The 27500-nt window shown below is 39.8% G+C and overlaps 1 protein-coding gene across 2 annotated transcripts in view; it reads right to left on the reverse strand.

Moving 5' to 3' along the window:
* Window positions 1-4357: 4357 nt before the first annotated feature.
* The window catches only part of nos1apa (nitric oxide synthase 1 (neuronal) adaptor protein a), a 176605-nt gene continuing 153462 nt past the window's right edge, over window positions 4358-27500 (reverse strand). For both annotated transcript variants that reach the window (XM_044198866.1, XM_044198867.1), the window contains exons 11-13: window positions 9892-10088; window positions 9586-9710; window positions 4358-6072 (exon numbers count right to left, since the gene is read on the reverse strand). In XM_044198866.1, the coding sequence (XP_044054801.1) occupies window positions 5409-6072; window positions 9586-9710; window positions 9892-10088 (986 nt within the window). In that variant the 3' untranslated portion in view covers window positions 4358-5408. The remainder of the gene's footprint in view (window positions 6073-9585; window positions 9711-9891; window positions 10089-27500) is intronic.

A 27500-nucleotide genomic window follows, 5' to 3' on the forward strand; every position in this document is an offset into this window, starting at 1 on the left:
GTGTGAAGTCCAGTACTAAATCGCTGGAGTATCTTCTGGTTAGCTCTAGTATCTTAATTCACTTTTACACCAAAGTGTTGCTAAAGAATTAACACTTCATATGAATTTTGTTGAGTTTGGGTTACTGTGAGTTTTAATAACTTGTTCTGAAACAGTTGAACTGTTTTTATGTTTCTGGGGAACTTCTTTCCACAAACTTCTTTCCACAAATTAGCCAAGAAACTCATATTGGGACATGCAATAAAGAAACTTGTTTAAACAATGTTAGGCTGTATAGACTTCATCCAGCCTGCTAACTGTCCCCCACATTTAATGATTCATTATGCATGACGGCCCAGATTCCTTTGTAGAGAATAAATAAATGCATCGTGTTTGAATTATTAACAGTGACATGACCTGTGCGTCTTAGCTGATTGGCTGTTTACACCACTCATGTGGAAGTTAGGTAAATGAACAGCACTGCAGTCGTCTCCATTCTCGGATTCTTCCTCCGTCGTATTCCTGATACGAGGCCGGAGACACACAGAGACTCCAAGAGGAAGACCAGGATTTCCACAAATTAGGACAAACACAGATTAATTAAACATCAGAGCAGCTTCGATTCCTGAATTCCTGCCACCGCCGTCTCTCCGTGTTTGGTTCTCTAAAAACAGACGGAGGGAGGACACACAAGGGCCTGTCTAAGCTGGAGACTGACACAGATTCAGAAAAAAAAAAACTGCTAAAACTGACGAGGACATCAGCTCCGTCAAAACAGGAAGTTTTCTGGGAGGGCTGAGTGGGAGGCTGGCTGCTATCGTCGCAGGAATGAGACGAAGGAAAGACATAAGAGACAGGATATGCCCAGAATAAATGAAGAGAAGCTTTTTCCACAGAGAGAAAAAAGTCACATTAATCTTTAAAAAGACACAAAGGCACACAACACAAAACAAGAAGGTCATGATTAGGTCTATTTCCAGATTTTTAAAAAAAGATTACAGTCATTACAGGAGTTATTACATCCCCACTTAAAAAAAAAAGATACATTAGGAAAATAAAACAAAAAAGGGCCAAATCATTGATTCATTTTGATTTTTGTAGCATATTTTCAACACGTAAAAAATTAAAGAATTCATTTAATTTGCAACAGTTTTCAGATATACTTGATAAAAAGAGGAAGTCCCAGGTTTGCTTTAGCGGTCCATTCATGCCTCGTTTTCAAAAAGCCTTGTGCAGCATTGAGCTCCCTTCATTTATCATAGCTGTCGACCGGCAGACAAAAACAAAACAACATTCAACAACGTAAAAACAGAAAGCAAGATAATTTCTTTTATCAAATTCTGAGGCAGCTAAATAACAAAGATTTCCATAACTAGATTCTATGACTGAATATCAAAATAAATCACTTTCCTTCATTTATTAGCGCAAGAACCAATTTGCATATTCACAAATATTGTAAAAAGAGCGATAGAATATTTCCATAAAATATACACCACTGTTCCTTCATCCGAAAATACAAAAGAAATCTACCATCTCCATGATAACTGGATTTACCTTCTTTTCTTTACACTCATGATTTTGCTAAAAGAAAAGAAACAAGGCATTTCAGTCTGATGCCCTCTGAGCAACCTTTCAGTCTCTTATTGCTTTTATCTCCTGACTAAATACAAGCAGCTGTTGTCAGTCTGATCATGTGTGTTTGGTTTTGTTCAGTTCGGTCAAAACCTCTGTGATACCAGGTTTATCCAGGTGTGTAGCAATTATCTCTGTGCTGGCTGACAGACTGGCTTATCACCTGAATCCTGAAAGTGACCTCAGTGTCACTGAAAATACATTTCAGATTCAGAAGACAGACAGTTGACAAGGTACAACACTTTTTTTAGTTTTAAGGCCATGAAAACATATTTTGTGTGATGGAGTCCACTTTCTGCAAACCAATTTTGCTTATTTCACATAAGAGATTTCTGTATTTGTGTTTCTCTCAGTGCTTTTCTCCCTGGTTTAAAGTGGGCGGGGCTCAGTAGAAAAAAGGTCAAGTCACATATTTCCATGCACCAATCAGGATTTAGAAACATCGTAATCAAAATGTGATGACAGTTGAGGGTTGTTGTTTTTTTTGTGGCTTATGTTGCCAGCACTGTCAGTCAGAAGCGATCAAACCACACCCACAGAGTCCTGATGAAGCAGATCTTTCAGTGTTAAACTTTTAATAAATAATGTTTTTCCCCCCAGACTTTAACTTTGATTGTTGCACATTTAGTCATTAATGTTAATGCTATGAGAAACACAAAAATAATTTGAAACCGTGTCTTTAAGATATTCAATTTAAATTAATATTAACACAAAAACACAGCTGAAGCATTAAAAACATTAAAAATTTGTTTTTATGTGAAAATGATGTGAAAGTCCTATTTTTATTATGGGTGAGTGATGCAGTTTGAACACTGAAAATATGACCAAAACTTTATCAAAGTGTTGGTGATTATCAGTGCTGCAATTACGTTTAGGTATCTACTTCTGGTTGCTTTAGCACATTTATTTTTCATAACATTTTTCCACTCTTGCCCTCTGACCTTAAAGGGTCAGTTCACATTTCCCGCAACATTTTCCCATTTACGTGTTATCTAACTATGCAAATAGTTTTTGTGCTGCTCAAAGCAGCATGTGTTTCCACAAACAATGTCCCAGGTACTCTGTACAATCCACAGACCTGACTGCAAACAGTTTTTATTAACAACTGTAAGTTGAAGATAAACAAACAGTAAAAACTGTCCACAGAAACGTCTGTAGATTGCAAGATAAAACTAATTGGGATTTTTTTTTTCGGAATTTGGCTTGGCTTTCGGGGGACATCAGCTGTTATGTTACAGCTTTAAAATAAATGGGGATCTTTCAGGACACAACGTCAGTGAGACAGGAGACAGACTGAGAGAGACAAAGCTTCCTTTCTCTATCAAAGTCCAGCTCTGCATTCCTCTCATTCAGCTGGGCACGACCTGACCGCAACTACAGCTGGCTCTGTGTCCGACTCACTGTCTTCTGGGAATTCTTTGCTCTTTTTTTGAGGTTCAGGAAATCCCTGCAAGGACACAGTGGTCACTTATAGAGGACCTCACAGAAAAACTGGTCATTTTTAGGCTTTGGGATCAGTATGGCTTGCTCTCCATTTCTGTCTAAAGTGAATCTTAATCCAGTCGCACAGATCTACAGAACAGAAGTTCAGATAACAGTGTTATAGAATACAGATGTTCACTTTGATTGTGCTAAAACAACCACGGCAGCTTGATCCTGCTCCTCCTACAGCGACATATAGATGACGTTGAAGCAGACTGGATACTGGTTAATGTCAGCTCACCTTTTACCAGCCGAACACACCTGACTCCGTCTCTTTTTGAGTCAAAAGATTTCAAACAAAGATGCTAATTGCTATTTAAGTTAACTACTTTGACTTTGGTTTTCACTTTTTCATCAGTAGATGAAGTGAAAGTAAAGGAGAAAAATGTCTGTATGAATTATTGCTTCTCTTTTCATACAGACAGCTCACTAGAATCTAAAATTGAGTGAAGATAAACTTTCAGAGCAATTACACAATATGACAAAAACAAACTGTCTGACTGAGCCACTAATTTGTGTCTTTGGTCTGTCACTTAACGATCTGCTTGAATAAAATACACCTTTTTCATCTCTTTCTGTTGACAGCTCATTATCTTGCCTCTCTTTTGCTCAAAAACTTTTTACCCACCCGCCCTCCACATGCCGCCCGTCCTCCCATCCATCCATACCTCCGTCCTGACTCTCTGTCAGGTTTAGAAGATGCACTCATGTAAATAACCTGAATCCAGTCCCACAAATTGGCTCACCTTTAATGAGCAAATACCAATATAATATAATCCCAATATATTGGGTTAATATTTGTGATTATGATATATTATCACCAAAAAATACAAACATTTTTTTAGAATTAGTACAGCATGTTTTTCACTTGCATTTCATGCCCTGGCACGCCTGCTGCCAGAGGGCACTGTTTAACTCTGAACAGTTCAGAGTGTGCTTCCAGCAACAAAACGTGAAGAGAAAAATAATTTGCAAAAGCAAAATAGCTGCTATTTATATTGGAGTCCCAGTAAACTACCACAAAAAACCCCTTTATAATCTGGCTCACATCTGGATTTGACACTGTTTATTTATATATTCTTATCATCAAATTTGATATCTGATAATATTTTTACTTGCTGAAAGCTTTAAAAAGGTCACTTTCAGGGCCGCAGTCTGTGCCGAAGGCCAGTGTAGGTGGGGACAAGTTCTAAAACTCCTACTGGACCAAAAAGGGCTCAGAGACATGACTGAACTGAAAGTGAACCCCCCCCCCCCCCCAAACCTGTCCATCTCTAACACATCCACATTCGTTCGGCCTCTTTCTCTCGGTTCCTTTGTCTCCACCTGAGTCTGCATTCAGTTTTCAAGAAATGTCCATGCAGGAAATATTATTACACTAATGACTAATGGCTAAAACTTTCTAATTATACTGAATGTAAATTATATTGCTATATAACTCATATTAGTTGCAGGTTGTAATTGGTTTCATTATAGCAGCTTTTGTATGATATGGACTTACAGTGTGACCATCATGAAACAAATGTCCCTTTAACTGGGTTTAAAAATGTGAAACAGGGTTCTTGAAATGAATGGCTTGATAATATATTAACTTAATACTGATACGCAAAAGTACAACCCAAGCAATTTTTGAAAGGTGTAAAGTGATAATGTTTTACTTTTTCAGGTAAAAATCGTATCAGTATGAAGTTATTTTTACGCTCTGCAGTAATTCATTAGGAGGATTTTACATTTTCAGCTCATTTAAAGGGATATTTCACTACATTAATTACATTCATTATTACATTATCTGGTATTATTGCATCTGTAAAGCAGACATGACATGTTATAAACCTGTTGTAAAAGCTAAAACATGTTAAGAACACTGTCATAAATTCTACTCCTTAATAGTTTTGTGCTCTATAGAGGAAATATTTAAATTTAAATTCTCTGCAACTCATCTAGTGCTAGCTTTGTCTAGCTTTGTGTTCATATCATTAGGAAGAAGCTGGCAATGTCTGACTGACATTAGATTGGCCATGTTGGAAGGCCAGATTGTATCACCATGACCTTTAAACTCATCCACACATAGAAAGTTGCTAAAAGTTAAAAAGCAACAGATGCAGCCCTTGCCCTGGTTCCTGGAAGCACTTTTCCTCAAACTAACTCTGGAACAGAGCAAATTATATATTTAAAAGTGGCAGTGAATATTTGATCCACAGTACTTATTGCAGTCTGTCTGAATTACCTCTTGTGCCTCTTGAGTTGAAATTAAGAGAAAGAGTTCCAAACTTTTAGAGACATACTGAACTGTTATCTGGCCCTGCATCTGTTCGTTACTCAAACGACAGCAGGTCTGGGTGGTGCTCTGAGTCTTCAGCGCTCACTCCGGTGCCTTTACTGCAGGGGGCGCCGTTCCCCAGCAGGACCTCCTCGCCCAGGCTGATGCGGCAGGGAGTTTTCCCCGAGCAGGGGGTGGAGGCCAGCCGGGAGTCCGGCCCTGACATCTTCTGCCAGATGTCGCAGGGCTTAGCTCTGGGCTCCATCAGGGGGGGATCTTTGTTGATGAGGTCTGGTACAGAGAGCTGGTGCTGGGCCTGATGTTCCTCCATGACTCCTTCAGTGCTTCCATTTTCCACATCATCTTCTTCTCCACCTATCACTCCATCAACTTTGCCGTTGCTTCCTGTCGTCTCCCAATCAGCAGCAACTTTATTCTCTGCTGGGTCCAGCGGCACTGTGATCTGCTCTGACCACTCTTCCTCCTTCTCGCCCTGCTGCTGTTCCTCCTCGCTGTTCCTCAGCTCCTCCTTGGCGATGAGGGGTGTCTTGTCAGGAGAAGAGAGGAAGGAGGAAGAGTCAGCAGTGTCCGGAGAGGAGACCACGGGGTCAGAGGAGATCATCATGTCCTGGGTGGTCTTCAGCGCCCGAGGGAGGCGCTTCTTCCCCGATTGGGGTGGCGGGTCCAGCCGAGGGAAGGAGTCGAAGGTGGAGATGTGACTGGAAGAGAGGAGTAAAGGGAAGGCGGAGAGTGACGGAGAAAGAAGGGGAGAGCGAGAGATATAGAGGCAATTAGAAAACAGACAAAGCCTTCAGGGACCATCAGAGGTCAAAAGTAAGTATTGTACTGCCAAAGGTTTTGGTACTGCCTTCAAATGTTGTGAGGTTGTATTTTCGGCATGGGAAGTTGAGTAAACTATGCGCTTGGCGTTGAAATGTTTTAAGTCTTTCAAACACAGTTGCCAGGTGCCTTGTTGTCCTGCATCATTTCTATTCTACATTTCAGTGTTTCACTAGTAACAAGGAAAAGGGTTGACCATAAAAGTAATTAAGAAAAAAAATTCCTTTGATTTTGTTTTAAAAAAATCAGCAAAGTCACAAACTTGTGAACTCAGAGCTTTCAGAAACTATCCACTTACAAAGTCACGAAGACAACAGCAGTAGGTTGTTCAATGAAACTCTTCTAGTAAACATGACCATACCAGAAGGCAGTGATACTGGTGACACACTCACATTGATGACCTACTGAATTGTACTAGAGAAACTAGAGTTTGTTTCAAACCATGTCTACTTTCATTTCATTAAAGAAACTAAACTGTATAGGGCTTTTTTTTTTTAAATATATATATATTGTGAGTTTGCTGGTTGAATGTGAGAGTGTGTTAAACCTGTTTGATTGGCTCTTGCTAAGTCTGTATGACTTGACTGTGCTCTCCATTGCTGTCTTCACACTGGGCAGTAAAAACATTTTGAGACATTTTGAGAAATACACTAGACGAGAAGATCGATACTACTCTCATGTCTTTCTGTTAAAAAATAATCTGGAGCCAGAGGAGAGTTAGCTTAGCTTAGCATAAACACTGGAAACAAGGGGAAACAGCTAGCCTCTTGGTAAGAAAGCAAATAAGCATATTTCCCAAAATACTCAACTATTCCTTTAATGTCAATGTATTTTTGGAATGAGTGACAATCAATCAAAACAGAAATTCTAACTAGTGTTTTTCTGGACATGTTATAACAGTGACTTTTCTCTGAAGATACACGTAAAAAAGTATATACATACATATATGCATACAAGTACGACCCTTAGCACACAAAGTTTTTTAGCTGATGCAGCCACTACTAACCATGTCAGATATATGCTGAAAGCTGATTGGCTGATGGAAACAAGGCTTATTATAAGTATTAAGTATAACTACATCGTAAATTAGAAACTGTTGGTACATTATGTATTGACGAAGTGTGTAAAATTTCGACTGAATTAGACGTGAGAGTTGTTGCCATTTATATATAGGTGAAATGGCATCAAATTTGGCAGGATGTCCACCAATTAGAGCGCGTTACTGTAAGTGATGGAGCATGTGTTAGTGGGTACCAGCAATAACTTAAATCCACTTTCACTCTAATGGCTCCTCATTGTGCACTAAAAGTGTCTATAAAAACATACTCATTTCTCAAGCTGTTCCCTACAATGACAGAAAATTACCATGGTAACTATATCCCATGGTGATAAGAAAGAACTTATTATTACCGCTGCATGATCTTTCACTAGAGCTGACAGCGATGCACACAAAGACAATTCAGTTCAATAAACACTGCTGTATGAGAATACAAAGAGCACAGACACCTTTTTGTTATCAAGGGACGACAAACTAGAACGTATTTTGGAGTAAGTCAACTTTTCAGCTTCATTTGTATATACAGCAGGCTGATGTGTGTATAGTAGGGACATGTACAGTATCTCTCCTTCTCAGACGATTCAATATGTATCTAGATACACAGTCCATGATCCGTTAGAAAAACAATACAGATACATTTATAATGATACGATATACTGATATTCAAAGCCATTTAAATTCAGCCACGTTTGGATTTAATATTTTAAGTGCTACTAAAATAAATCAATTATTTCCTCAATTTTAATTTCAAATACTAAATCAGAAATTGCCCCAGAAATGATATCTTCTGCCACACCAAAAGTAGTAAACATGGGCAGTGGCACTAAATAACTTTTTAGTCAGTCCTAAGGAGTTCTTCTCTAAAATGCTGCTGGCTGGGTATTTTTTTATTTGAGTTCCTGGATCAGTGTCATCACTCTGAATTTGGTATTTTCAATAATGCTGTACTGGCGCATGTTGTTGCAAGCACTGCACATGGCTTCAGTGACAGTTTTGCCTTCAACCGGGAGAAGTTAGGGCGAGTTAAATGTAGCATTAGCTGCTAATGCTAGCGTTACTCGCCTTGTGTTGACTGTTCCTCTCAACTTTACTATCAGCGCACAAAACAGCAATTTTATGATGTCAGGCTAATGTCAGGGTTATATGCGGTGGACTGTCATTTATTTCTGGCTCGAAGCAAGTACGTGATTTTTTCTGAATTTCATGCAGAATTTAGGTTGGATCTGCGATTCTGTATCGATGTAGCCAGATCTCTGACCTTTTTATTGGTTTCCCGATACATATTGGTTAATCTTTATACCCCTAGTCTATAGATAATGTCATTAACAATCCAAATACTGGAATAAATAAAAAGATAAATGATAAATGTCATGCTCCTTTCATTGAAGAAAATGACAAAAAATGTTTTGTTTTGAATGTTCTGGGCTCAAGTCCACTGCACATTTCACCTCATGAATCCAGGTTTCAACAGTGGGGAGTCGGTCAGTGATTATGTAGAAAAACTCTCAGCAAAAGAGATCCTGCAAAATCTTTACAGATCATCACTGGTAAATTAAACTGAATCTATTTACAGTCCAGTAAATGGAGACAAATGGGAGCAGAGGTGCTGAAAAATGACTTCTACTTGACTGATCTTCAGTTGAAGAGACAACAGATCAATGCTTCTGGAACAAATCCCCAAATACAGACACACAGACTCAACTTGGTATGTACAATTGTGTTTATCTGGGTTTGTGTATACCTGAACAGACAATTAAAAGGCATTTCCATTTTGACTGTAGAAGAAGCTGAAAAGTTTAGACATATTCAATTTCAGACATCTCACAGGCGCCTTTGATGTGTCATTATTAATTTAAAACCACATTTCACAGGAAAAATCTTAAATCATTCACCTTTTCTAGCCCAGTGCCTAATTTCCAGTGACGAACACTTCTTTCAGCACAGGTAAAGTCTTCCAGGAGTTTTATCATTAAAGTGAATATGTGGACTTGGAAAGTTTTGCGGTTTTCACATACTCATCCTTAAAACGAATACATAGTACGAAATCACTAAAAAAGGATTTATTTAATCAGAGAGGTCAAAGGAAAACCAAAAAGCCTGAGTCAGTATGTGAAATCAAACCAGCAACCTTTGAGACAAAAGTCTGCGAATTTATTTGGGAGAGTAAAGGTTTAATTTCTGATGATCTTGGTTTCAGGATTAGAGTTGAAATTAAGAGTATGATGAAGTTTAGGAGAGGCTAAGTTTAAACTGACCATGTACTTTCCTCACAACACAAATACAAAGGAAATATGTGTGTGTGTGTGTGTGTGTGTGTGTGTGTGTGTGTGTATACCTGTTTGCAGTGGTCTGGTTGAGTTGGTCCATACAGCTCCACACGGCACCAACGTTTTTGTTGACCTCAGTGACCCCAATGTCCCCAAGGTGGCTGGGCTCCTTTCTTCTTAACAAGTCATTGACCTGAAAGAAAAAAAGAAAGAAAGAAAGAAAGAAAGGAAGGAAGTACTTTTGAGTCAAATTCTAATCAGCTCCACTGATACAACAATAAAGTTATGAAATTGACTCTATAACCCAAATATCAAGAGTTAAAGGAATACGTGACGTGTGGACTTGCAGAACTTAATGCTTGTGTTGTGCTAACCTTTGCGCCGACAGCCTTGCCCAGATTAATGGCATTTTTAAGCCTCTGTTGGCCTCCAGAGGATGGAGAGTCGATGGAGCTGGACCCCAGGTTAGGATTAGTTGATGCTGGGGAGCGTCGTGCCGAGGGCTGGCCTTGCCTGGAGGTCTGAGGACTCTGCTGCTGGGCAGTGGAGTTCTCAAACATACTTTGATCAACTGGCAAAGAGGAGAAAGAAAGACAGGTGAATACATAGCAGGATTTAACAGAAGATGTGCATGCATCTGCCCTTAACAGCAAATGTTGTTGCAAAGCTGCAGACCCTTCAAGAATACAAATGGGATGTTGGCTTTGAGAATGAGATGCACAAACTCACTTCTTGAAGGGAAGTGAAAGGAATACTCCACTGAAAATGCAGGAATGCTGTTGATTGGTTACTCACAGTTTCTCCACAACACTGCTGAATACACTACTTCTGTCCCCGATATATCTCTAAAGCTCTGGAATGTACTAAACATATGGACCAACAGCAGAGAAGTGAAATACACTGCAGAAGTGGTTTGAATGGTTTATTTGGAGTTTTTTTTGTTGTCACTTTGGGTGTAATTGGAATATATTGTAACTGCTGTGAATCCAAGCTGACTACAGCTACTGTCCTTCACAAAGAAGCAATCTATAAACTTTTCAGGGCCAACTAACAAGCCTAAAGGGGAGCGAGTATTTGATACTCAAAAGGTAAAATTTTGGTGGAGTATTCCATGTCATGTTCCCCGTGTCTCTGCAGCTTTGTACAAAACAAACTGCATCATCACAGCAAGACTCAAAGGTATTTCATGAGAATGCATTCAACATATGAGGGCCAGATGGCAGTGCAGTAACGCTGTATGTACTGTTATATATATAATATATATAAAACAAAACTTAAGGCAATTGCAATGACACATGCACATACTGTAAATAGCAATAACACTAATGAAAATGAAGCAGAAATGGACCAAAATGCAGGATCAGAAACAGCAAAACATAAAAGGGGAGCTCAGGTGGTTGTCAATCCACTTAAGACAGAAGATCTTACCTCTTGGAGAGAAATGTTTCTCGGAAGGCATTTAATGAGACATAGAAGTATCAGATTTCAGATAATTTTACCTCTAAAGATGCAGATTATTGAGCTGTTTCTGCTTAGTCACAAAAATGCTGCTGATTCATGTCTTCTACAAGAGGACAAGTCAGAGGAGGTAATGGGCAAGAGTGCAGCCTCGAGCTGCATACGCATATCCGAGAGGTACAGTGTATAGGCCAGATAAAAGGAGAAAAAATATCGCCATTTGGAATCAAAATCGGGTGGAACAGGTAACCTTGACTTCACTTTGCACACAGAAGCATTTCACTTACTCACCCAATCGAGAGATCTACAAGAGCACATTAGCCAGAGGCAATGTGATCCAATATTATGAATCAACGGGATGCAGAGGGCATTTAAAGTAACTTCAAGGAGTTAGAGAAAGAGATATGAGAAGAACAGAGAGAAAGATATACATTAGCTGTACAGCATGCAGGCACTTATTCATAGGAGTCATCAAATTGCAAATCAATTACTACAGCAGAGAGGGGCAAAGTGAAACCACAGAAGATCGTGCAATAAATGTAATTATATAGTTGATTGTGTGTCTGTGTGTGCAGGTTTGCAGGTAGCCACATTCAGATCTGTTCTGCCATCTGTGCATTTAAGATTGTGTTTTATGATGGACAGAATTTTGCACACTTCACTGCTGACTCTTGGTCATGCTGCAGCATCAGTGAGCGTGCCCTGTGTTAAAAAAAATGCATTAGATTGCAGCAAATGTTGAGCTATGTTCAACTTTTTTGCAACTTTCTTTTTTTTTTGCGGGAGCCCTCTGCGTTGAGTTGCCCCCCCACACACACACACACTGAGTCAATGCAGCTGCGTCTTTTCATGCTGATGTATGCATGAACATGGCCCTAGTTGGCAGCTTACATGCGTCATTGTAATGTGTAATTGATTTGACTCTTCTTTTCTGTTAACGATTTTTGTTTTCATTGCAGTTTTACAGCTGCTGGTGAAACTTTGGTGGTGGTGAAAATATTTGAAAGCCATGTCTTGTTTTTATTGGAGGATTTCATACTAGTCGCATACTGGTTAAGGTTACAGAGCTCATTGAGAGGACAGTATAAGGTCTATGTAAATACCTTTTTGCCCTTTACAAAAGTCACTTAATTTACATGCTTTAAGTCTTTGTTCAATGTTCTGCCTACCTGCCAAGGTCATTCAGGGTGTACTGACTGTATTCAAGGTAATCGAGTGATCTTGGGGATCAAAAGTGACACACTGCACAGGCTATAAAACGCCCTCATTGATCCCACCAGACAATGAGGCCACGATATGCCCCACTTTAACTCCTAATGGAGAGGTAATGGATGAATTGTAATGTAGTAAGCCCCTTGGAGGGCGATATGAAGGACACTAGAAAGGGAAGATGTTTGTGTAACATGCCTAACAATGTGCTATGGAAAATGTATGTATAATTCAAAACATTTAATGTTTTGCAGCTTTTCTCTCAACATGTCTTCTAGAAACCCATGCTGCTGAAAAGGTGAAACCTGCTGTTTGGAAATTAGCCCAGGTGTCTCAGTCTGGCTCATTTACACACAGATGTGATTTATCATCACTATTTATGACCATTTCTCTGCTGGACTGTCCCTGAGCCAGCTCTGAAACTCTTTGCTCCTGTATACTCTAAACGAAGTGCTGCATGCAAATGTCAGTACACCCACAGTGACTAGAGTTTGTCCCCACCAAAGTGAGTTTCAGTGAAGGACATGGCGTCAGAAATACACCATTAGTGAAATCCAAAAACCAAAGAGAACACAAGTGAAATTAAAGTTACAGCTAAATTATACAGGAGGAAAATTATGATTTAGACATGGCAGTGGTACCAGTTTTTTTAAGGATGATGTTTTTTTGGCATTTTGCCTTAATTTGATAGTGATGGTAGAGATGCAGACATGGAATGGCAGGGAGAGAGAGAAGGGGATGACATACAATAAAGGCCTGGGGATGTTAAAGTTATATGGTATGCGCCTTTACCACTTGGCTACCGGACGGCTCGTGGTACCAATTTTTATAGTAACAAAACAAAAAATGGTAAAATGGACGTCCCCTAAATCAAATCTTTGATTATTTTCCAGAACAAGTGATCGCTTTAATTAAATACAAATATTCTCCCATCCACCTTTCATGTTCAAAAAGCAATCCATCACATTGGATAAAACAGTTATTAAATTATTACCTTTTAATTGCTTTCATTAAAAGTGAAATTTATTACAAATGCTACATTTATTTTTCCATTCTCTTCTGTGCTTTCTATCTAGATATTTAGCTTGCCGTATGCAAGTACTGGCAGATCCGTGTGTGTTCATGGAACTGATTCGACCACACACGATCAGTGGTAAGAGCTGAGTAAGTGTTAGTGTAGCAGAGGTTTACATCACCAACGTACATGAAGTAGAATTAAAACGTCTGGGAAATTTGAAAAACAAAACAACAAGGCTGTTTAGGGGAGAATTATGTATTTCAGTCTAACACAGAAGGCACTAGCTGTTATCCTCTTTCAGAGAAGAAGATGGGAAAGAACCTGATGATCAAGAAGGGTTTGGGTCCATGAATATTATGTTGCTAAGGAAGTGAAGAATGAGTTTGTTCTCCATTCCGGGTTGCTTTCAGGTTACATCACGGACAGCTGTCATCTCATTGGTTGTGAATTTGAAAGGTTACCAACAAACAAGGTTAAAGTTGAATCTAGTACAATCCAGCCAGCGCCGAATGCTCTAGGTAGCACTGCGGCGAAGTTTGGCGTTTCTCCGTAGGAAAACAATGGCTCATGCCGGCACTACATGGTGCCGTCACTAATCATGTGTAGACTGGAAATAAGGATATTAGGGTAAATGTTAACTGCCGCAAAGGCCACGTGTGAAAAGCTAAAACGATCACATGATATTGTTAATGAACTGACAACAGTTAAACATGGGGCGGTGAATGAGACTTTGTGACAAGTTCTGACAACAGCCCTGCGCACATTGCGGTGATCACCGGCCAATGGCCAGGCGCTTTTATTTGGTCACAATGCAGCCAAATTGCTTCAGAGAAGACGTTAATTTCTATTTTATTCATACGGTCAGTTTTACACTTTGAATTATGTTCTTTTTAAAATGTATTTCCTCCTCCTCCACATCTCTCCCTCTAACCTGTGCTTTTAAAGTGACCACCAGGCAGCACTCAGAGAAATGTTAGACGGGAGGCACCACGTGCAACTAAAGCTCCCCAGTGAACACCCTGCTTTCTATCTTTCAGTAAGCTGAATCATAAATAAAGGCACTGCCACTTCTCTCTAGAGATAATGTTATTTCATCACCCCCAAATTGAAAGATCTGATGTTAGTGAGTCCTGTTTCCTCTTGACAGGACGCTCATTCACTGCTGTTAAAGAGACACTTTGTTCGATTTGTCACTTCCTGTGCTGAGATTTCCCAGCAGTGTCTGTACCTCTCAACTGACAATTTCATTTGGGCAAACAGTTAATCTATGTCCTCCCAATTAGTGGAGCTGAAACAGTCCTCTGTGCTGCAGCCCCACTGTGATTCAGGCTGATGAAACAGGTAGATTTTTTTCTACAAATCTTGCCTACTGAAGCATTAAAATAGAAAGGTAATTGTTAAATCACCTCACACGGCAACTTCAGCAAACGTGATATTTCAGTGAAGACTGTGTGCGGTGCAGACTTCAGCTGGACTGTCACACATTCAATTTTAAAATAAGCAATCACTGCGAATGAAATTAAGTTTTAACCTGATGAAAGGTCGTTAAAATTACTAAAACAGCACTGTGTCCTAGTTTCATACTATCTACCAAAGATACCCATGGTTTGAGTGTGCAGTAAGTTTGAAAAATGAGGCACACTTAAAAATACCAACATGCATATCAACATCAGTTGATTTTTGAGTGGGGTGTTGAAGGACATGGTTGCTCCACAACAAAAACTGGGGGAGTAACTCACAACTAATAAAAAGTACAAAAACGAATAAGCTATCAGCAGTTCCTGTTTGCAGTGTGCTCATGGAAGTTGCTTCCATGAGCTGTGTCACAGACACTTCTGCAGCAATCGCTGACCGTGTTGATAAGTGGGTCAAATCAGCAGCCAAACTACAATAACTACCTTTCTGTTTTCGGAACACCGGCATGCACCTGTCCATTTTGTGTCACGCAGTACCTTTGCCTCACATCTCATTGTATTGAGACAGAGGTTAAGATTTAGGTGCTGTGGGCATAATTTTCGGAAAAAGAGAAGAAGCTGTAATCAGAGTGAATATAAAAGCTGAAGAGACTTTCATGCCAGAGAACTCCTGCAGCCTGATTGTTTAGTTCTGAGGACTGTGCAACGCTGGCAGATTGCTGTATGTGTGTTATGTTGTCTTTTAATTACAAACACGCCTGAAGGACTCCATCTGTAATAATTAGCGTTCATTAACACTAAAATGAGGATTTCTTCCTTTGTGTCTTTCTTCAGAAGCTTCTGTGGATTAACAGCATTATTCAAACAACAGTCAGATTAGAAACAAATACAGATACAGATGCTGAGTTGGGAAGGCTATTTTCAGTGTGTAATCCAATGTGTAATCCACCCACACTGTCAGCTGATTTGTTGTTAAATTTCAGTAATTTCCTCACATGTAAACCGTCCCTTCTGCACCCTGCAGAACAAGCAGGAAAGAAAGCAAGAAGAGAAACAGAGCAGTATAAAGAGACATCTATTGGGCACAAAACAACATGGGTCAACAAAACACTCACTCTCACTCATGTACCAGCAGCGGGCGGCCAGGCTGAATCAACTGAAATGATAACCCAATCTCCTGCAACACAAACTAAATCGGAAAATCTACCATAAAAAGAAAATTCATGTTAATCCTACAGTATATAATTATAGTTTAGTCTACAAACCTGTGTGTTTGGACAAGTCTTGCCTCAAAAACACAACATTAGAGTCCAGGCAAACTCCAGTGACAGTGAACCTAGTAGATTTTTTTATGCTCTAAAATATAAAGAAACCGAACTAGTTTGATTATAAGTGAGTATCTAGTGAGACTGTTTTTAAGCTTTGAGAGTCAAAAATCCTTAATGAAATGAATATAACAGCTGAATAACATGTAAGAATTGAGTTTAAGTGTGGATTTTCCAGAGGTCTGCCATGCTGTGTCCATGTGAAATTATGTTGTTTCCAATTACAGACACAATGTGGGTGTTACGACCATCACTCTTACACTCTCACTGTTTTACCATCAACAAAAAATATGCTTTAAGACTTCAAACAACTGGGCAATTAATTGATACATTTCGTAAGGGAAAATCAGTGATTCTGAGTAGAGATGTCCTGAGCCGATCCTAATGACCTAATGATTTTACAGGAATAGTACAGGGATTTGCCTCTGCAACAGGTGAGGTAGCAGAGCTGCTGCTGACCTTTAGACAACTAAAAAAAAATCTACCCTGCAAGTGCAGTGATATCTCTTTCCAGATAGACATTTGTTATTTCTGTGTTAAACTGGATACTATCCACAGCTACTTCCACTGTTAAACAAATTTAATGTCCCTAAATATTCTGTATCTATGGTACCATGTTTAATTACTTGTAGTGTTGTCAGTTTTATAGTTATACACCCTTTTTGGTGTTTAATTAAAGTGCGATTACTCCTGACATAGATAAACACATCAGCTCCTCACACCGCGATTACAGATTTTTGCTCCACAATAATGTATATTTTTCACTGCAGGGTCATTTTTCACAGACATCCTCTATCTCGACCTCTCAGGGAGCGCCTCTGTGACTTCGACTCGACTCTGCCAGGCAGCCAGCGTGAGGCTGTAATTAGCTCGGCTCGTCTTTGGCATCACTGATCAAAGTGCTAAACTCTTAACTTTGTTCTTAGCTGAGGGTAACCCACTTCTGTCACCGAGACGCAGCACACACACTGAGCCAAGCGCACACACACACACACACACACACAGGCTTTTTCTTCTCTTCAGTGATCTGTAGTGGTATAACAAGTTTTGTTGAGACTTTTACGCTGATTTGAGTTTGTGACTACAAAAAAGTCCTTAAATTTGCAAATGGGGTGAAATAATCTCGCAGATTTACAATGCAAAGTTCTGGAGCTCTTAAGATTTCAACCATCAAACATCAAACTCAATCTGCTGACGAGGACCATGTGAAACGGTCAGAAGCTCTAGATAAAGCGAGTAAGTGGACCTTGAGTTGAGATGGTTTTGTCAACTGCTGTTTCCAAGGTCAAGAATGAACTGTCAAGCTCAACCTTTAAGTCAACATGGATGACAAGTTTGAACATCTACAGTTTACAAACGTACTACTGATGACGATGGTCGAAAGCTCTAGAGTAAGTGAACCTTAAGTTGAGATTATTTTGTCAATTGGAAGTAAAAAAATGTTTTTAAATAAACAAGAATGAAGAGCCGTTTTCTTGATGCTAGTGCACAGATCTGCTTGTTCTGTATTGTTCTACGGCACCAACAGTTATTTCTGGGAAATTCCTGAAACATGGCAGAACTTTACCTTGTTTTATGAAAACCAAGTTTTGAGGACTCATTAGGTAACAAAAGCTAGAATTATTCTTGTGCGAGGATACACCGAAGAACATCTCCAAACAACCCCTGTGTACAATCGCCTATGAGAAGCCCGGGAATGTATGTTCCAGCCTTAAGTCAATATTCAGAAAGAAAAGAAATTGTTCTGATTCCTTCTGCAACATGTCTAAAACAGTTTAAGGTAAACAGGGTGCTCTGGTTGCAATGACAGCTCAGGATGTCCTCTGCTTAAATCTTAAATCGTTTTTTTTCAGTCTATCACAATGATAATTAGATTTTTGCAGTTTTATTTAAAAATTTTAATCAAAGATACACCTCATTTTTTCCCCTTAAAACATTGAGTGGATTGAGCGCTGCAGAGTGTAATGATGTTCTGGTGCAACAGATCAGGGCCAAGCTGCATCAGAGCGAGACGCTGTGAGGGCACAATATGTGAGAGATGAGTGTCAGGCTGAGAGGATGAGTGACCTGAAACACACTCACTTGAAGACACAAACACTAATCCTCAGGCCAGACAGGGTCATTATCACTGATGTATTAAATTAGAGCTCTTCACCTGGCAACATTAAGATATGCGTGTGTGTGTGTGTGTGTGTGAGAGGAGAAGTATTAGTCTAAGTGAAGCTAATCATGTCTCAGGTTTGAAAGCAGGGAAGAAAAATACCTCCCACACACACATCCTTGTACTTCTATCTTTGTGAGGACCGTCATTGACATAATGCATTCCCTAGCCCCTTACCCAAACTTTAACCATCACAACTAAATGCCTAACCCTTACCCTTACCATAACCTAATTCTAACCAAACCATTAAGACCAAGTCGTCACCTTCAAACAGCCTTTTGAAGTTGTGAGGACCGGCCAAAATATCCTCACTTTCCAAAAATGTCCTCACTCTGTAGGTAAAAAACGTGTTTTAGTCCTCACTATGTAGCAGGTACAAGTACACACACACATACACACACACGAGAGGTAGAGCCGCTCATCAATTTTTTATCTGGGGTCATTATAACATGAATGATTAAAGTGGGTGGGCTCTGGTGGGGGTCTGTCTCAGACTGATGAGGGACTGCATGCAGGACTGGATTAATGGAGGAAGTCTCTGATTTATCTGACTGACACGCTGCCTTTCACATCCTCACTCTGTGTCTGCTTTTAGTCATTTCCTACTTGGAAAGTTGGCCGCGTCTGGGGATTTCACTTCCAATCTTGGAGGATCAGATGTAACATTCATGACGTTCTGTATATAGAAAGAAACTAAAAACTCCTGTGTGTGTATATATGGGTTTCTAAGTATTTGAGAAGAGTTGTATGGATTATATACAGTATTTGTTTCTTATCTAGAGGATATTGTAAAGTCTCTATACCAATAAAATACCTTGTTTGTCAATGCCTACCAAAACTACTCATATGACCAGAAAATGATTTATATATGGATTTGAAATTGAAATGCCATATTTTGATATATTTATTTCCTGCATGATTGTCGATGTTCATGCATTAATTAGTTGAATTATCTTCAGTACTCTCTGTCTCCACTCTTATCCATAGGCTATTCTCGAGGCTAATTACCCCCTAGGGCATCATTTCAGTTTTATTCATCTAATCTAATTAGCCAGATGTGCCTTTTCTCCTGCACTCAGTAGTGCATCAGGAGGAACTGACAGCACAGCAGTAAACTCTGAACTCTGCCGATAACTGAGGCTCCATCTACAAAGCTGACCCCTCTTCCTCTTGTGTCACAGCCGACCTGCCCTCCTCTTCTTAAACAGGGCCTACCTAATCGTAAACAGAGCAGGGCAGCAAACTTTGAATTCCATCCCCAAAAACATCAGTCAGCATCTATCTTGCTGTGACAGGCTGATCCTCCCGGTCTGACCCCTCTGTCTCAGGGGAAAACAGAAGCCCCATTAACAAAACCGACTCATCTTCTCCTCCTCCTCTTCTTCTTCTTCCACCTTTTCCTCCTCTACCTGAAGTAACCCTTTCAGACACAACGGCTCTGGTTTTCCCTTTGGGATAGTTTTAATGGCAGGAACAGCATTTAGGCTACATGGCACCAAAACTGTTAAGTGAAATTAATACTAATGAAACACTGAAACAAGCCTCTGAATGTGCAACGCTAAAATTCTCCATCACAAGTAATACTAATGAAGCTCTTCTCTAGAATTTAGACCATGCAATGAATAATCTCACATAATCTCCACTGAATCCAATACTGATTACATTTTTGTAAACAGGGTGGAGAAGTAAGATGAGGTGAGCCGACCTGCCCTGACTGTTCAATAGAAGAGCAATTACTGCAGCACAACTCAGTCTCAGCCTTCTGCCTTCAGATCATGTCTAAGGCATCTCAGACAGACAGAGAGGCTGCAGGATTTGACAGACAGATCTCTGGTACAAAAAAATTCTCCTTCTTTAGCACATATTTGTGGAATATTTGGTGTTAAATGCGTTACATGTAGTAGTACGTAAAGAGTAGGCAAAGTAACAAAAAATTTTCAAAATACAGCCCAGGATGGCTGGTAACATGAACCTTTTTGTTCATGTTGTTTAAGACTGCAATACTACACTGATCTGCATGCAATAATGATGCAAGCAGCAGATTACATTCTGTAGCACTTTTTGCATTATGTCTGGCCAGTGGCAGCACTGAGAGAAATATGTCAGAGCAGCAAACCAGTTAGTGAGGGAGGAAGACATTGTGGGTCGACATGGATTGTGGAGTATAATGAATTTTCTGTGTGTTGTCAGATCTGAGTCAGATTGGGCCCTGAGAAAACGGGACCTGCATGAACCTGAATCCAGAAAAGTAGTTAACACACAGATTTGATGATGTACTATCCCACAGATAGCATTTGTTTCGGTAACCCGATCCAGCTCCTAAAAAACAATTTGAAGAGCATCTTTTTAAATTGCCTCTTAGCTGGTCCACTCAAAATGTCCACTGCCTTGTTCACTTCAGCATTACAGAAGTCTAATGTTTCTGTCTAATGTTATGGTTAAATGTGAAGTATTTTTCCTGCTGCCTTGCAAACAATTCACCTGGTATCCTGCCATGACCTTGCAGACCCCATTAGATACTTGAGCTGCACTTCCTCTGTTTAGAAAAATGAGATTCAATTATGATATTATTTTCCACAAACTCTGAAAGAGCAGCCAGAGTATCCTAGTACCTATCTAAAGCGTCTCTCAATGACACAAACATGGACACTGGCATTAGTGTGTCCCCTGAATGGAAAATGGATGTCATACAGGTTAGATAGGGACAGAGCAGAATGACAAGACAGCTCAGCAAGTGGAGATGGAGATGTAGATGGAAATCTGTGCTTAAGTTTAAATTTGCCCAAACTAGACAGTTTCTACCAGGTCAGCAAGAAAGACTGGAGGAAAATGTTCTTCATTTGACTGTGCAAACACATCTGTAGACTCATCGTCACAAAGTTTGTTTCTGTTAAAAATAGTCCAACCACAAGTCAACAACTGTAAGCTATATAGAAACTGAGCATCCAGCACTGTTGACTAGATCTTAAAAAACAGGTCGTGCCACCAGCAACCCATTACCACCTGAACAGTATTATCAAAAATGCTGAAAGGTTACATATAAATATACAAGTGTCTACAGCTATGCTAGAGGCTCTGTGAGGCTGTACTTAATTACAGTGGGACTTTAAACGAAATGCTAATGTCAGCTCACAGTCACAATGTTACCATGCTGATGTTTGGCACAAGATTTTGTGCCAATCAATCTAGTAGATGTTGAAAAATGTGACAGGATAAGTGAAAACTTTCACCTGATGGTGGCACTAGATGAAAAGTCAGGGATCACCAAAGTCAGTAGTATTCACCTTTCGGGCATCAAGGATATATGTGCCAAACTTCATGCTAATCCATCCAGTAGCTTTCGAGATATTTCAGTCTGGACCAAAGTGGTGGACTGACTGACCAACATTGCCATAAAGTGACATATTTTGCGTTTTTGAGTCTAGTTTTTATGTCTACATATTTCCAGTGCAGCTACAATCAAAAAAGTCTTGGTGCAAAAGCATCAAGAGTAAATGTCAGTTTTATTGACATTCTTTTCAGACTCACTATGTTGCACTAGATTTCAAAATAATGATGCATGGGGAGAAACCCATCATAAAGGATGCTAAGATACTGCTCCAACCTCTCTACTTACTTCTAATTAAAGGGAACAAATGTCAGGTTTTCTCAGCTGGGAAAGCTTGCTCTCTTTAACTTACTACACTATTACGGTAATACCCTCTCCACATGGATGTAAAACCCACAGCCACATGGAATGAGTTCACTCCACTTGCTGGCACTTGTTCATAACATTCTGGGAAATTACTGACCAAACTAGAAGCAGTCAATGCAGGAAATTCAAATCTTCATCAGAAAATAATACTTGAAATACATTAAACATCACAGCTAAGCTGTAGGAGTTGTTGACTCTTCAGACATTATGATATCTGATCTCAAAAGATACTGCACTCTTAAACGTGTTTTTTGAGCTGTAAACTAAATTATTGACTGTACTGTGATGAAACACATCAATGCTGGTGCTAATATTAACAGTCTTACCAAATTTAAAACTTGATATGATGCATTTCATGAGTTGAAAATGGCTCAACATGCCATTTACTGTTTTAAATCACCCTGAACATCACAAGGCCAGTGCTGACATAGCGTCGACCATTTGGGACAAATTTATGTCATGACATTTATATAATATATATATATATATATATATATATATATATATATATATATATATAAAAGAATGTTAACGCCCTCTAATCAGATGTGGGTGACCCACCTCCCCCTGCCTTTGAGTGGGAGTCTGTGAAACAGCGCTAATTTTCAAATATATGCAGTTTGAGATGCATCATTCACAAAAGTTTATGCTAGTTTTTGCTAAACCTCTACTTGGTATTTTTCAATTTTGATGCAATGCTTCAGACATGTGCTTTTGACGGCTGTAGAAGCAGCACCGGACTGCATTCTTCGCCTTCATGATGATCTCGTGATAAACAACAGGGCTACGGCTATGTACTGACACTCCCCCACAGACACTCTCGGCCTCTCTGAACCGCTAATGTTAGCTCAGCTACGACACAGGTACCACACAGAAACTTTTACAAAGGGCCATGAATGTGCTTCTGACTGTCAAAGCTCCAGTGTGTTCCCAGCGTGGACACAGAGAGTCTGACAGCAGCTGCTCACGCTGGTTGGTGTCTTACCTTTACCTACCTTACCTACCACGGCACACACGAGGCCACGCCCCCTACAGTGTTTGTCCTGCAGTCCTCTGCTGCATTTTTTAAATATGCTGGGGAGGGAGGGAATTTGGGGGTGCAGTTACACAAAACAAAACTATAAGGTAACTTTACTGCTGAAATGCATGTTCCCAGAAGGTTTCAGTAATCATAAAATCTTTTTTTAATCATTAGGACAACTCTGTTAATGTACAAAGATAAAAATAACGTGATCTAAAATTTAGGTTATATTGCCCGCTATATTGACAACGACAGGAAAAATTGGGCAGAGAAAAAAAAATGGGATAGCATACAAACAGCAGACTATAGGACTGCAGGTTGTAGCCAGACATGTTTGGGTGGCTTCAGTCTCCTCCGTATCAAAGTCATCGGATCAATAATTCATCCAGCCATTGGCCAAATCACTGTCTGTCTGACCCCAAGGCTCCCTGGAGTGTGAGCATCTGAGAGACAGAAGTACGAGTGTAGCCATGAATGAAACAGCAAGGGAAATGAGGCTGCAAGAAAATAACGAGTCTGTTGTTCCGGGCATTAGATTACTCTCTGAGTCTCCGCCTTTCTCCCTTTCTGGTTCTCTTTGTGTCTCTCTGTGTGTTTTTGGCCTTCAATCCTTGTAAGGATGTTTGTAAAATGTATGTATTTAATGTATGTTGCCAGCCCTGGGCTTTCCTGGCTGTAGGGATTTGCTCCCTTAGTGAGGTCAGTCACTGACGTTGGATGATAAGACCTGGCTCGCATAGTGTTCCAGTTCATCCCAAAGGTGCTGGAAAACTACAAAAGTTAAATATTACTGACTAAAAGCTAAAAACGATCAACGGTGTCTCTTGTCTTTCCCTTTGAGTTCTGCAGCCTCAGTGGGAGTTGTTCTCTTTAAGGTTGATGCTGACATTCATCTCAATTCTAAATCAAGCCTGTGTGTGTGTTAAAAGTGTCAGCTTGCTTTTGTCATCGTATATGTGAAGAAACACAAAGGAAGCAGCGTAAAAAGCGAAGAAATGGGACAAGGCAGACAGGCTGGCAGACAGATGTGCCTGAAACAGTCATTCATCTGCGCTGTGATTTAAGATCAGTTTGCTCTGTTAGCCCTTTACATCTGGAGCTCCACATGTTCCACATTATGTGCCATGCCAAGCCGCAGCTCAGCATGGCCTGTAGCTCGGCATCATGGGACCATCAAACCAAATTGCCACCACATCCAGATGTCGATGCACAGCCGAAATCTAGTCAGAACATGAGGGCAACTTTGCTCAGGTCTCTGTTGCCTCTTAATGTGTATAAGTTTTTGTGTGAATGGTGAGGCAAATACATGAAAACCGCTTCCACAAGGAAGTCTAATCTGATTTTTCAGTGGCGGCAAGAGGTTAGAGATGTTAGTGGAAGGTCGGCAGTTTAAATCTAATCACCTGATGGGAAAATGCGGTCAGGGATTGTGAATGTAATGCTGCAGAAGGCAACAACCCGTAGTATAAACAATAGCAGACTATGCTTACACTGGATACACACAAAAGTTAAAGTACACATGAGCTGCAACTAAGGATTTTTATTATTGCTTCATCTGTCAGTTATTTTTTGATTTAACTTTTAATCGTTAGTCTATGAAATGTCAGAAAAAATTGAAAAACCCCATCACAATTTCTTGTAGCTCAAGGTGATGTCTTCAAATTGCTTGTTTTGTCCGACCAACAGTCCAAAACCGATATATAACAGAGAAAAAACAGCAATTATTTGGCATTTTTGCTTGATAAATAACACAAACACCCAATTGTAGAAAAGGTTTCAGTTGTAGTCATCTGGACACTGTTTTCAGAATCAAGACGTTTCGGCTCCCATCTGGAAGTTCGGTAAAGCACACACTGACAAATACAAAGACACACATTTACACTAATATAACTCAATGTTACAGTCAAAGCAGGTGGAGTCCTGTTTGGCTCTGATCATTAACGCTGAGCTCAGAGGATTAATTGCTTGGCTTTAAAAGTCCTTTATTCCCTCTGCTCTTCTGGTGCAGAGGGAATAAAAGTACATGGTCATTCATTTCAGCACTGTGACGGTCGGTTTATACGTGACCCACTAACCCCTCATGTTTCTGTCAACACTACTTCACACTAACAAAATAACCTAAGCCAACTCCTCACAGGCACAGTCAATACTCTGTAGCTGTTTATGTATGTGTGGCTCATATGTGTATTTTATTCTGTATGTACTTTTATTTGAACAAACTCAGGTATTTTGGGCTTAGTAAATATCCCCCTTGGTATCTTCTCCTGTGATGCTGTATCAGGCCTGTACTGCAGCCATCTTGACTTCCTGCTTGTTTTGGGGGCTTTTGCCTTCAGTCTGGTCTTCAGCAGTGAAACACAAGATCAGGTTGAGGTCATGTGACTGACTCGACCAGTGAAGAATAAATCTGTTTGGGCCTAAAACACTCCTTGGTTGCCCTGTCTATATCTTTAGGATCACTGTCCTGCTGCATTGTCCTACACTGTCCACCAAACATGGATGTAAACGTCCTCCAACTGCTTTAAAAGTAAATGTCAGCACTTAAACCTCATTGTAAAGGTCAAATCCAATTTGCTAGCAAACAGAACCAAAGCAATACTGTTCTACTCCTTAAAGACTGAACAGTACATGTCATAACCAACCAGCAGAAATATTTTTAAGATCCAGAGAATGTGTAGGTGAGTCAGACATTGGTTGCCTAGGTCTAAGCTTGGTATTGTGTTATAGTGTTTCCCTGCAGGTGACAGACTGAGCTTGTAAAGAAGTGTATTGATTCGCGCTGCTCCCTTGCTGTCCCAGTAGTTAACCCCAGTTTCAAACAACATATGCCTGTGACGGGGAAATCGATACAAGTCACCATAGCTTGTTCTGCTTGGTCGGACTGGTTGGCAACATGGTCCTCAGATGGCAATGACAAGCCCCATCAGACAATCAATTAATGCTGAGAAGAAGGAGGAAACCACAGAACGTCTGAGAGAGACAAACTGAGGGAGAGATAAAGATTTAAGATCAGACTAGACTCAGCAAATCAGCAGTTTAAAGCATAGAGTCCGACACAAGAGAGTGAAATTGAATTGTTTAAAAGACCTAATATAAGATGCATTTATGGACCAAAGGATCAAGTAAAGAAGTAACACAAGAAGGGACAGGATGAGCTCATCCAGGGAGCAAATGTGAAAAAATTGCTTTGTACTGGGATTATGTGATTTAATGACTTTTATGGCCTTATACTTGCAACAGTTTGAGATTTTTTTCATGACCTTCAGACAGCCTGTCAATACAAATTACAAACCTCAAACCCACATTTCTAAGTCTGATAAAAGACACTTCAATGCGGAAACAGATTGAGTTCCCGAAGCTACAGACGCTATCTTTCTTACTGTTACCCCAGAGTCACAAATATTGCTGCCAGAGGGTCTGTTATGGATGCTAAAAGGTCATTACGGTGTCAACCAATTGTCCCAGCTGTCTCCTGACACTGAAGTATGGTAGATGACCACGACTGACCTCACTCTCGCATATACTCGCCAGCAACCACAAATACACACATCTTCTTGCCAGAATTCGACTGTATCCCATAAATTCATTAGATGCTGATAGTTTGAATTTAGGAATGAGTTAAAACTTTACAGAACCTGCCACACAAATAACTCACAAAAGAAACCAATCTCCCCTCTGCTTCTGCGTGTGATCTCACTACAAACCCCTGAACAGACGATTAATATTAGTCAACATTTTCTGAAAAGCTTCTCCCTGTAACTCTCTCTCCACCACAGGACCTTCACATGAGGATAACTGACCTCCAGCATCTCTGTCAAGGTAAAAGGCAGAGGGCTGTACTTATTTTTGCCACCACACAACATGAATTGCTAATAGATAAATCAGTAACAGGAGACCGTTGAGAAATACAGTATGTCGGACATTTTGAGAGGTTGGAGGAAGAGCTGAGTTCAAGAGATGACAGGAGAATAAGGTTAAGGTCGCACACACGTGAGAGAAATATAGAAGATATGAAAGGGAAGGCGAAGAGAGAGAACCGAGAGTATTTACCCCAGAGGCTAGAACACAGAAAAGTGTCAGGTTTTATAATAAAGAAATGCAAGTTAAGACATGGCAATGTCTATAACACGAGGGTAAAATGCAGAAACAGAAAACAAAGTTTGTAACCTGTGTGCGTAGTCTTTGTTTTATTTCTATACTTATGATAATGTCCTTACAGGAACAGAAAAATTAGGAAAATACTGTAAAGTAAGAACATTTTGACTGATCTTTTTCAAAGGACCACTTCAGGGTTAGGACTAAACGCAGTTGCAGAACAGTTTGATGCAGTCTGAATCAAAGTTTGATGCAAAATGCAAAAAATGCGTGCACACAAATTTTACACAGGAACAATGTGTACCAAGTCCAGGAAGAAACTGTGCACTTTGATGTGTTCTACTTTGTTTTGTTTTCGCACAACTCTTTAGCAAAAGAGTCAAAGTGATGCAAGGATGGTGAGTTTCACTAGCTGGCAGCACATTTAAGGTGGGATTTTAATGTTTTTATTTGTCTTTTTCTGTTCCTTTTTCTGCCTTGTTGTTAGGGTTGACCTGATCATGCGGGTATGACTCAGGAAATTAAAAAAAAAATGGTGCATGTAGGTTGAGAAATGATGACAAACTTATGCTATTGCCTTAATCTCA

Source organism: Siniperca chuatsi, linkage group LG6 (assembly GCF_020085105.1).
Source record: "Siniperca chuatsi isolate FFG_IHB_CAS linkage group LG6, ASM2008510v1, whole genome shotgun sequence".
Classification (NCBI taxonomy): domain Eukaryota; kingdom Metazoa; phylum Chordata; class Actinopteri; order Centrarchiformes; family Sinipercidae; genus Siniperca; species Siniperca chuatsi.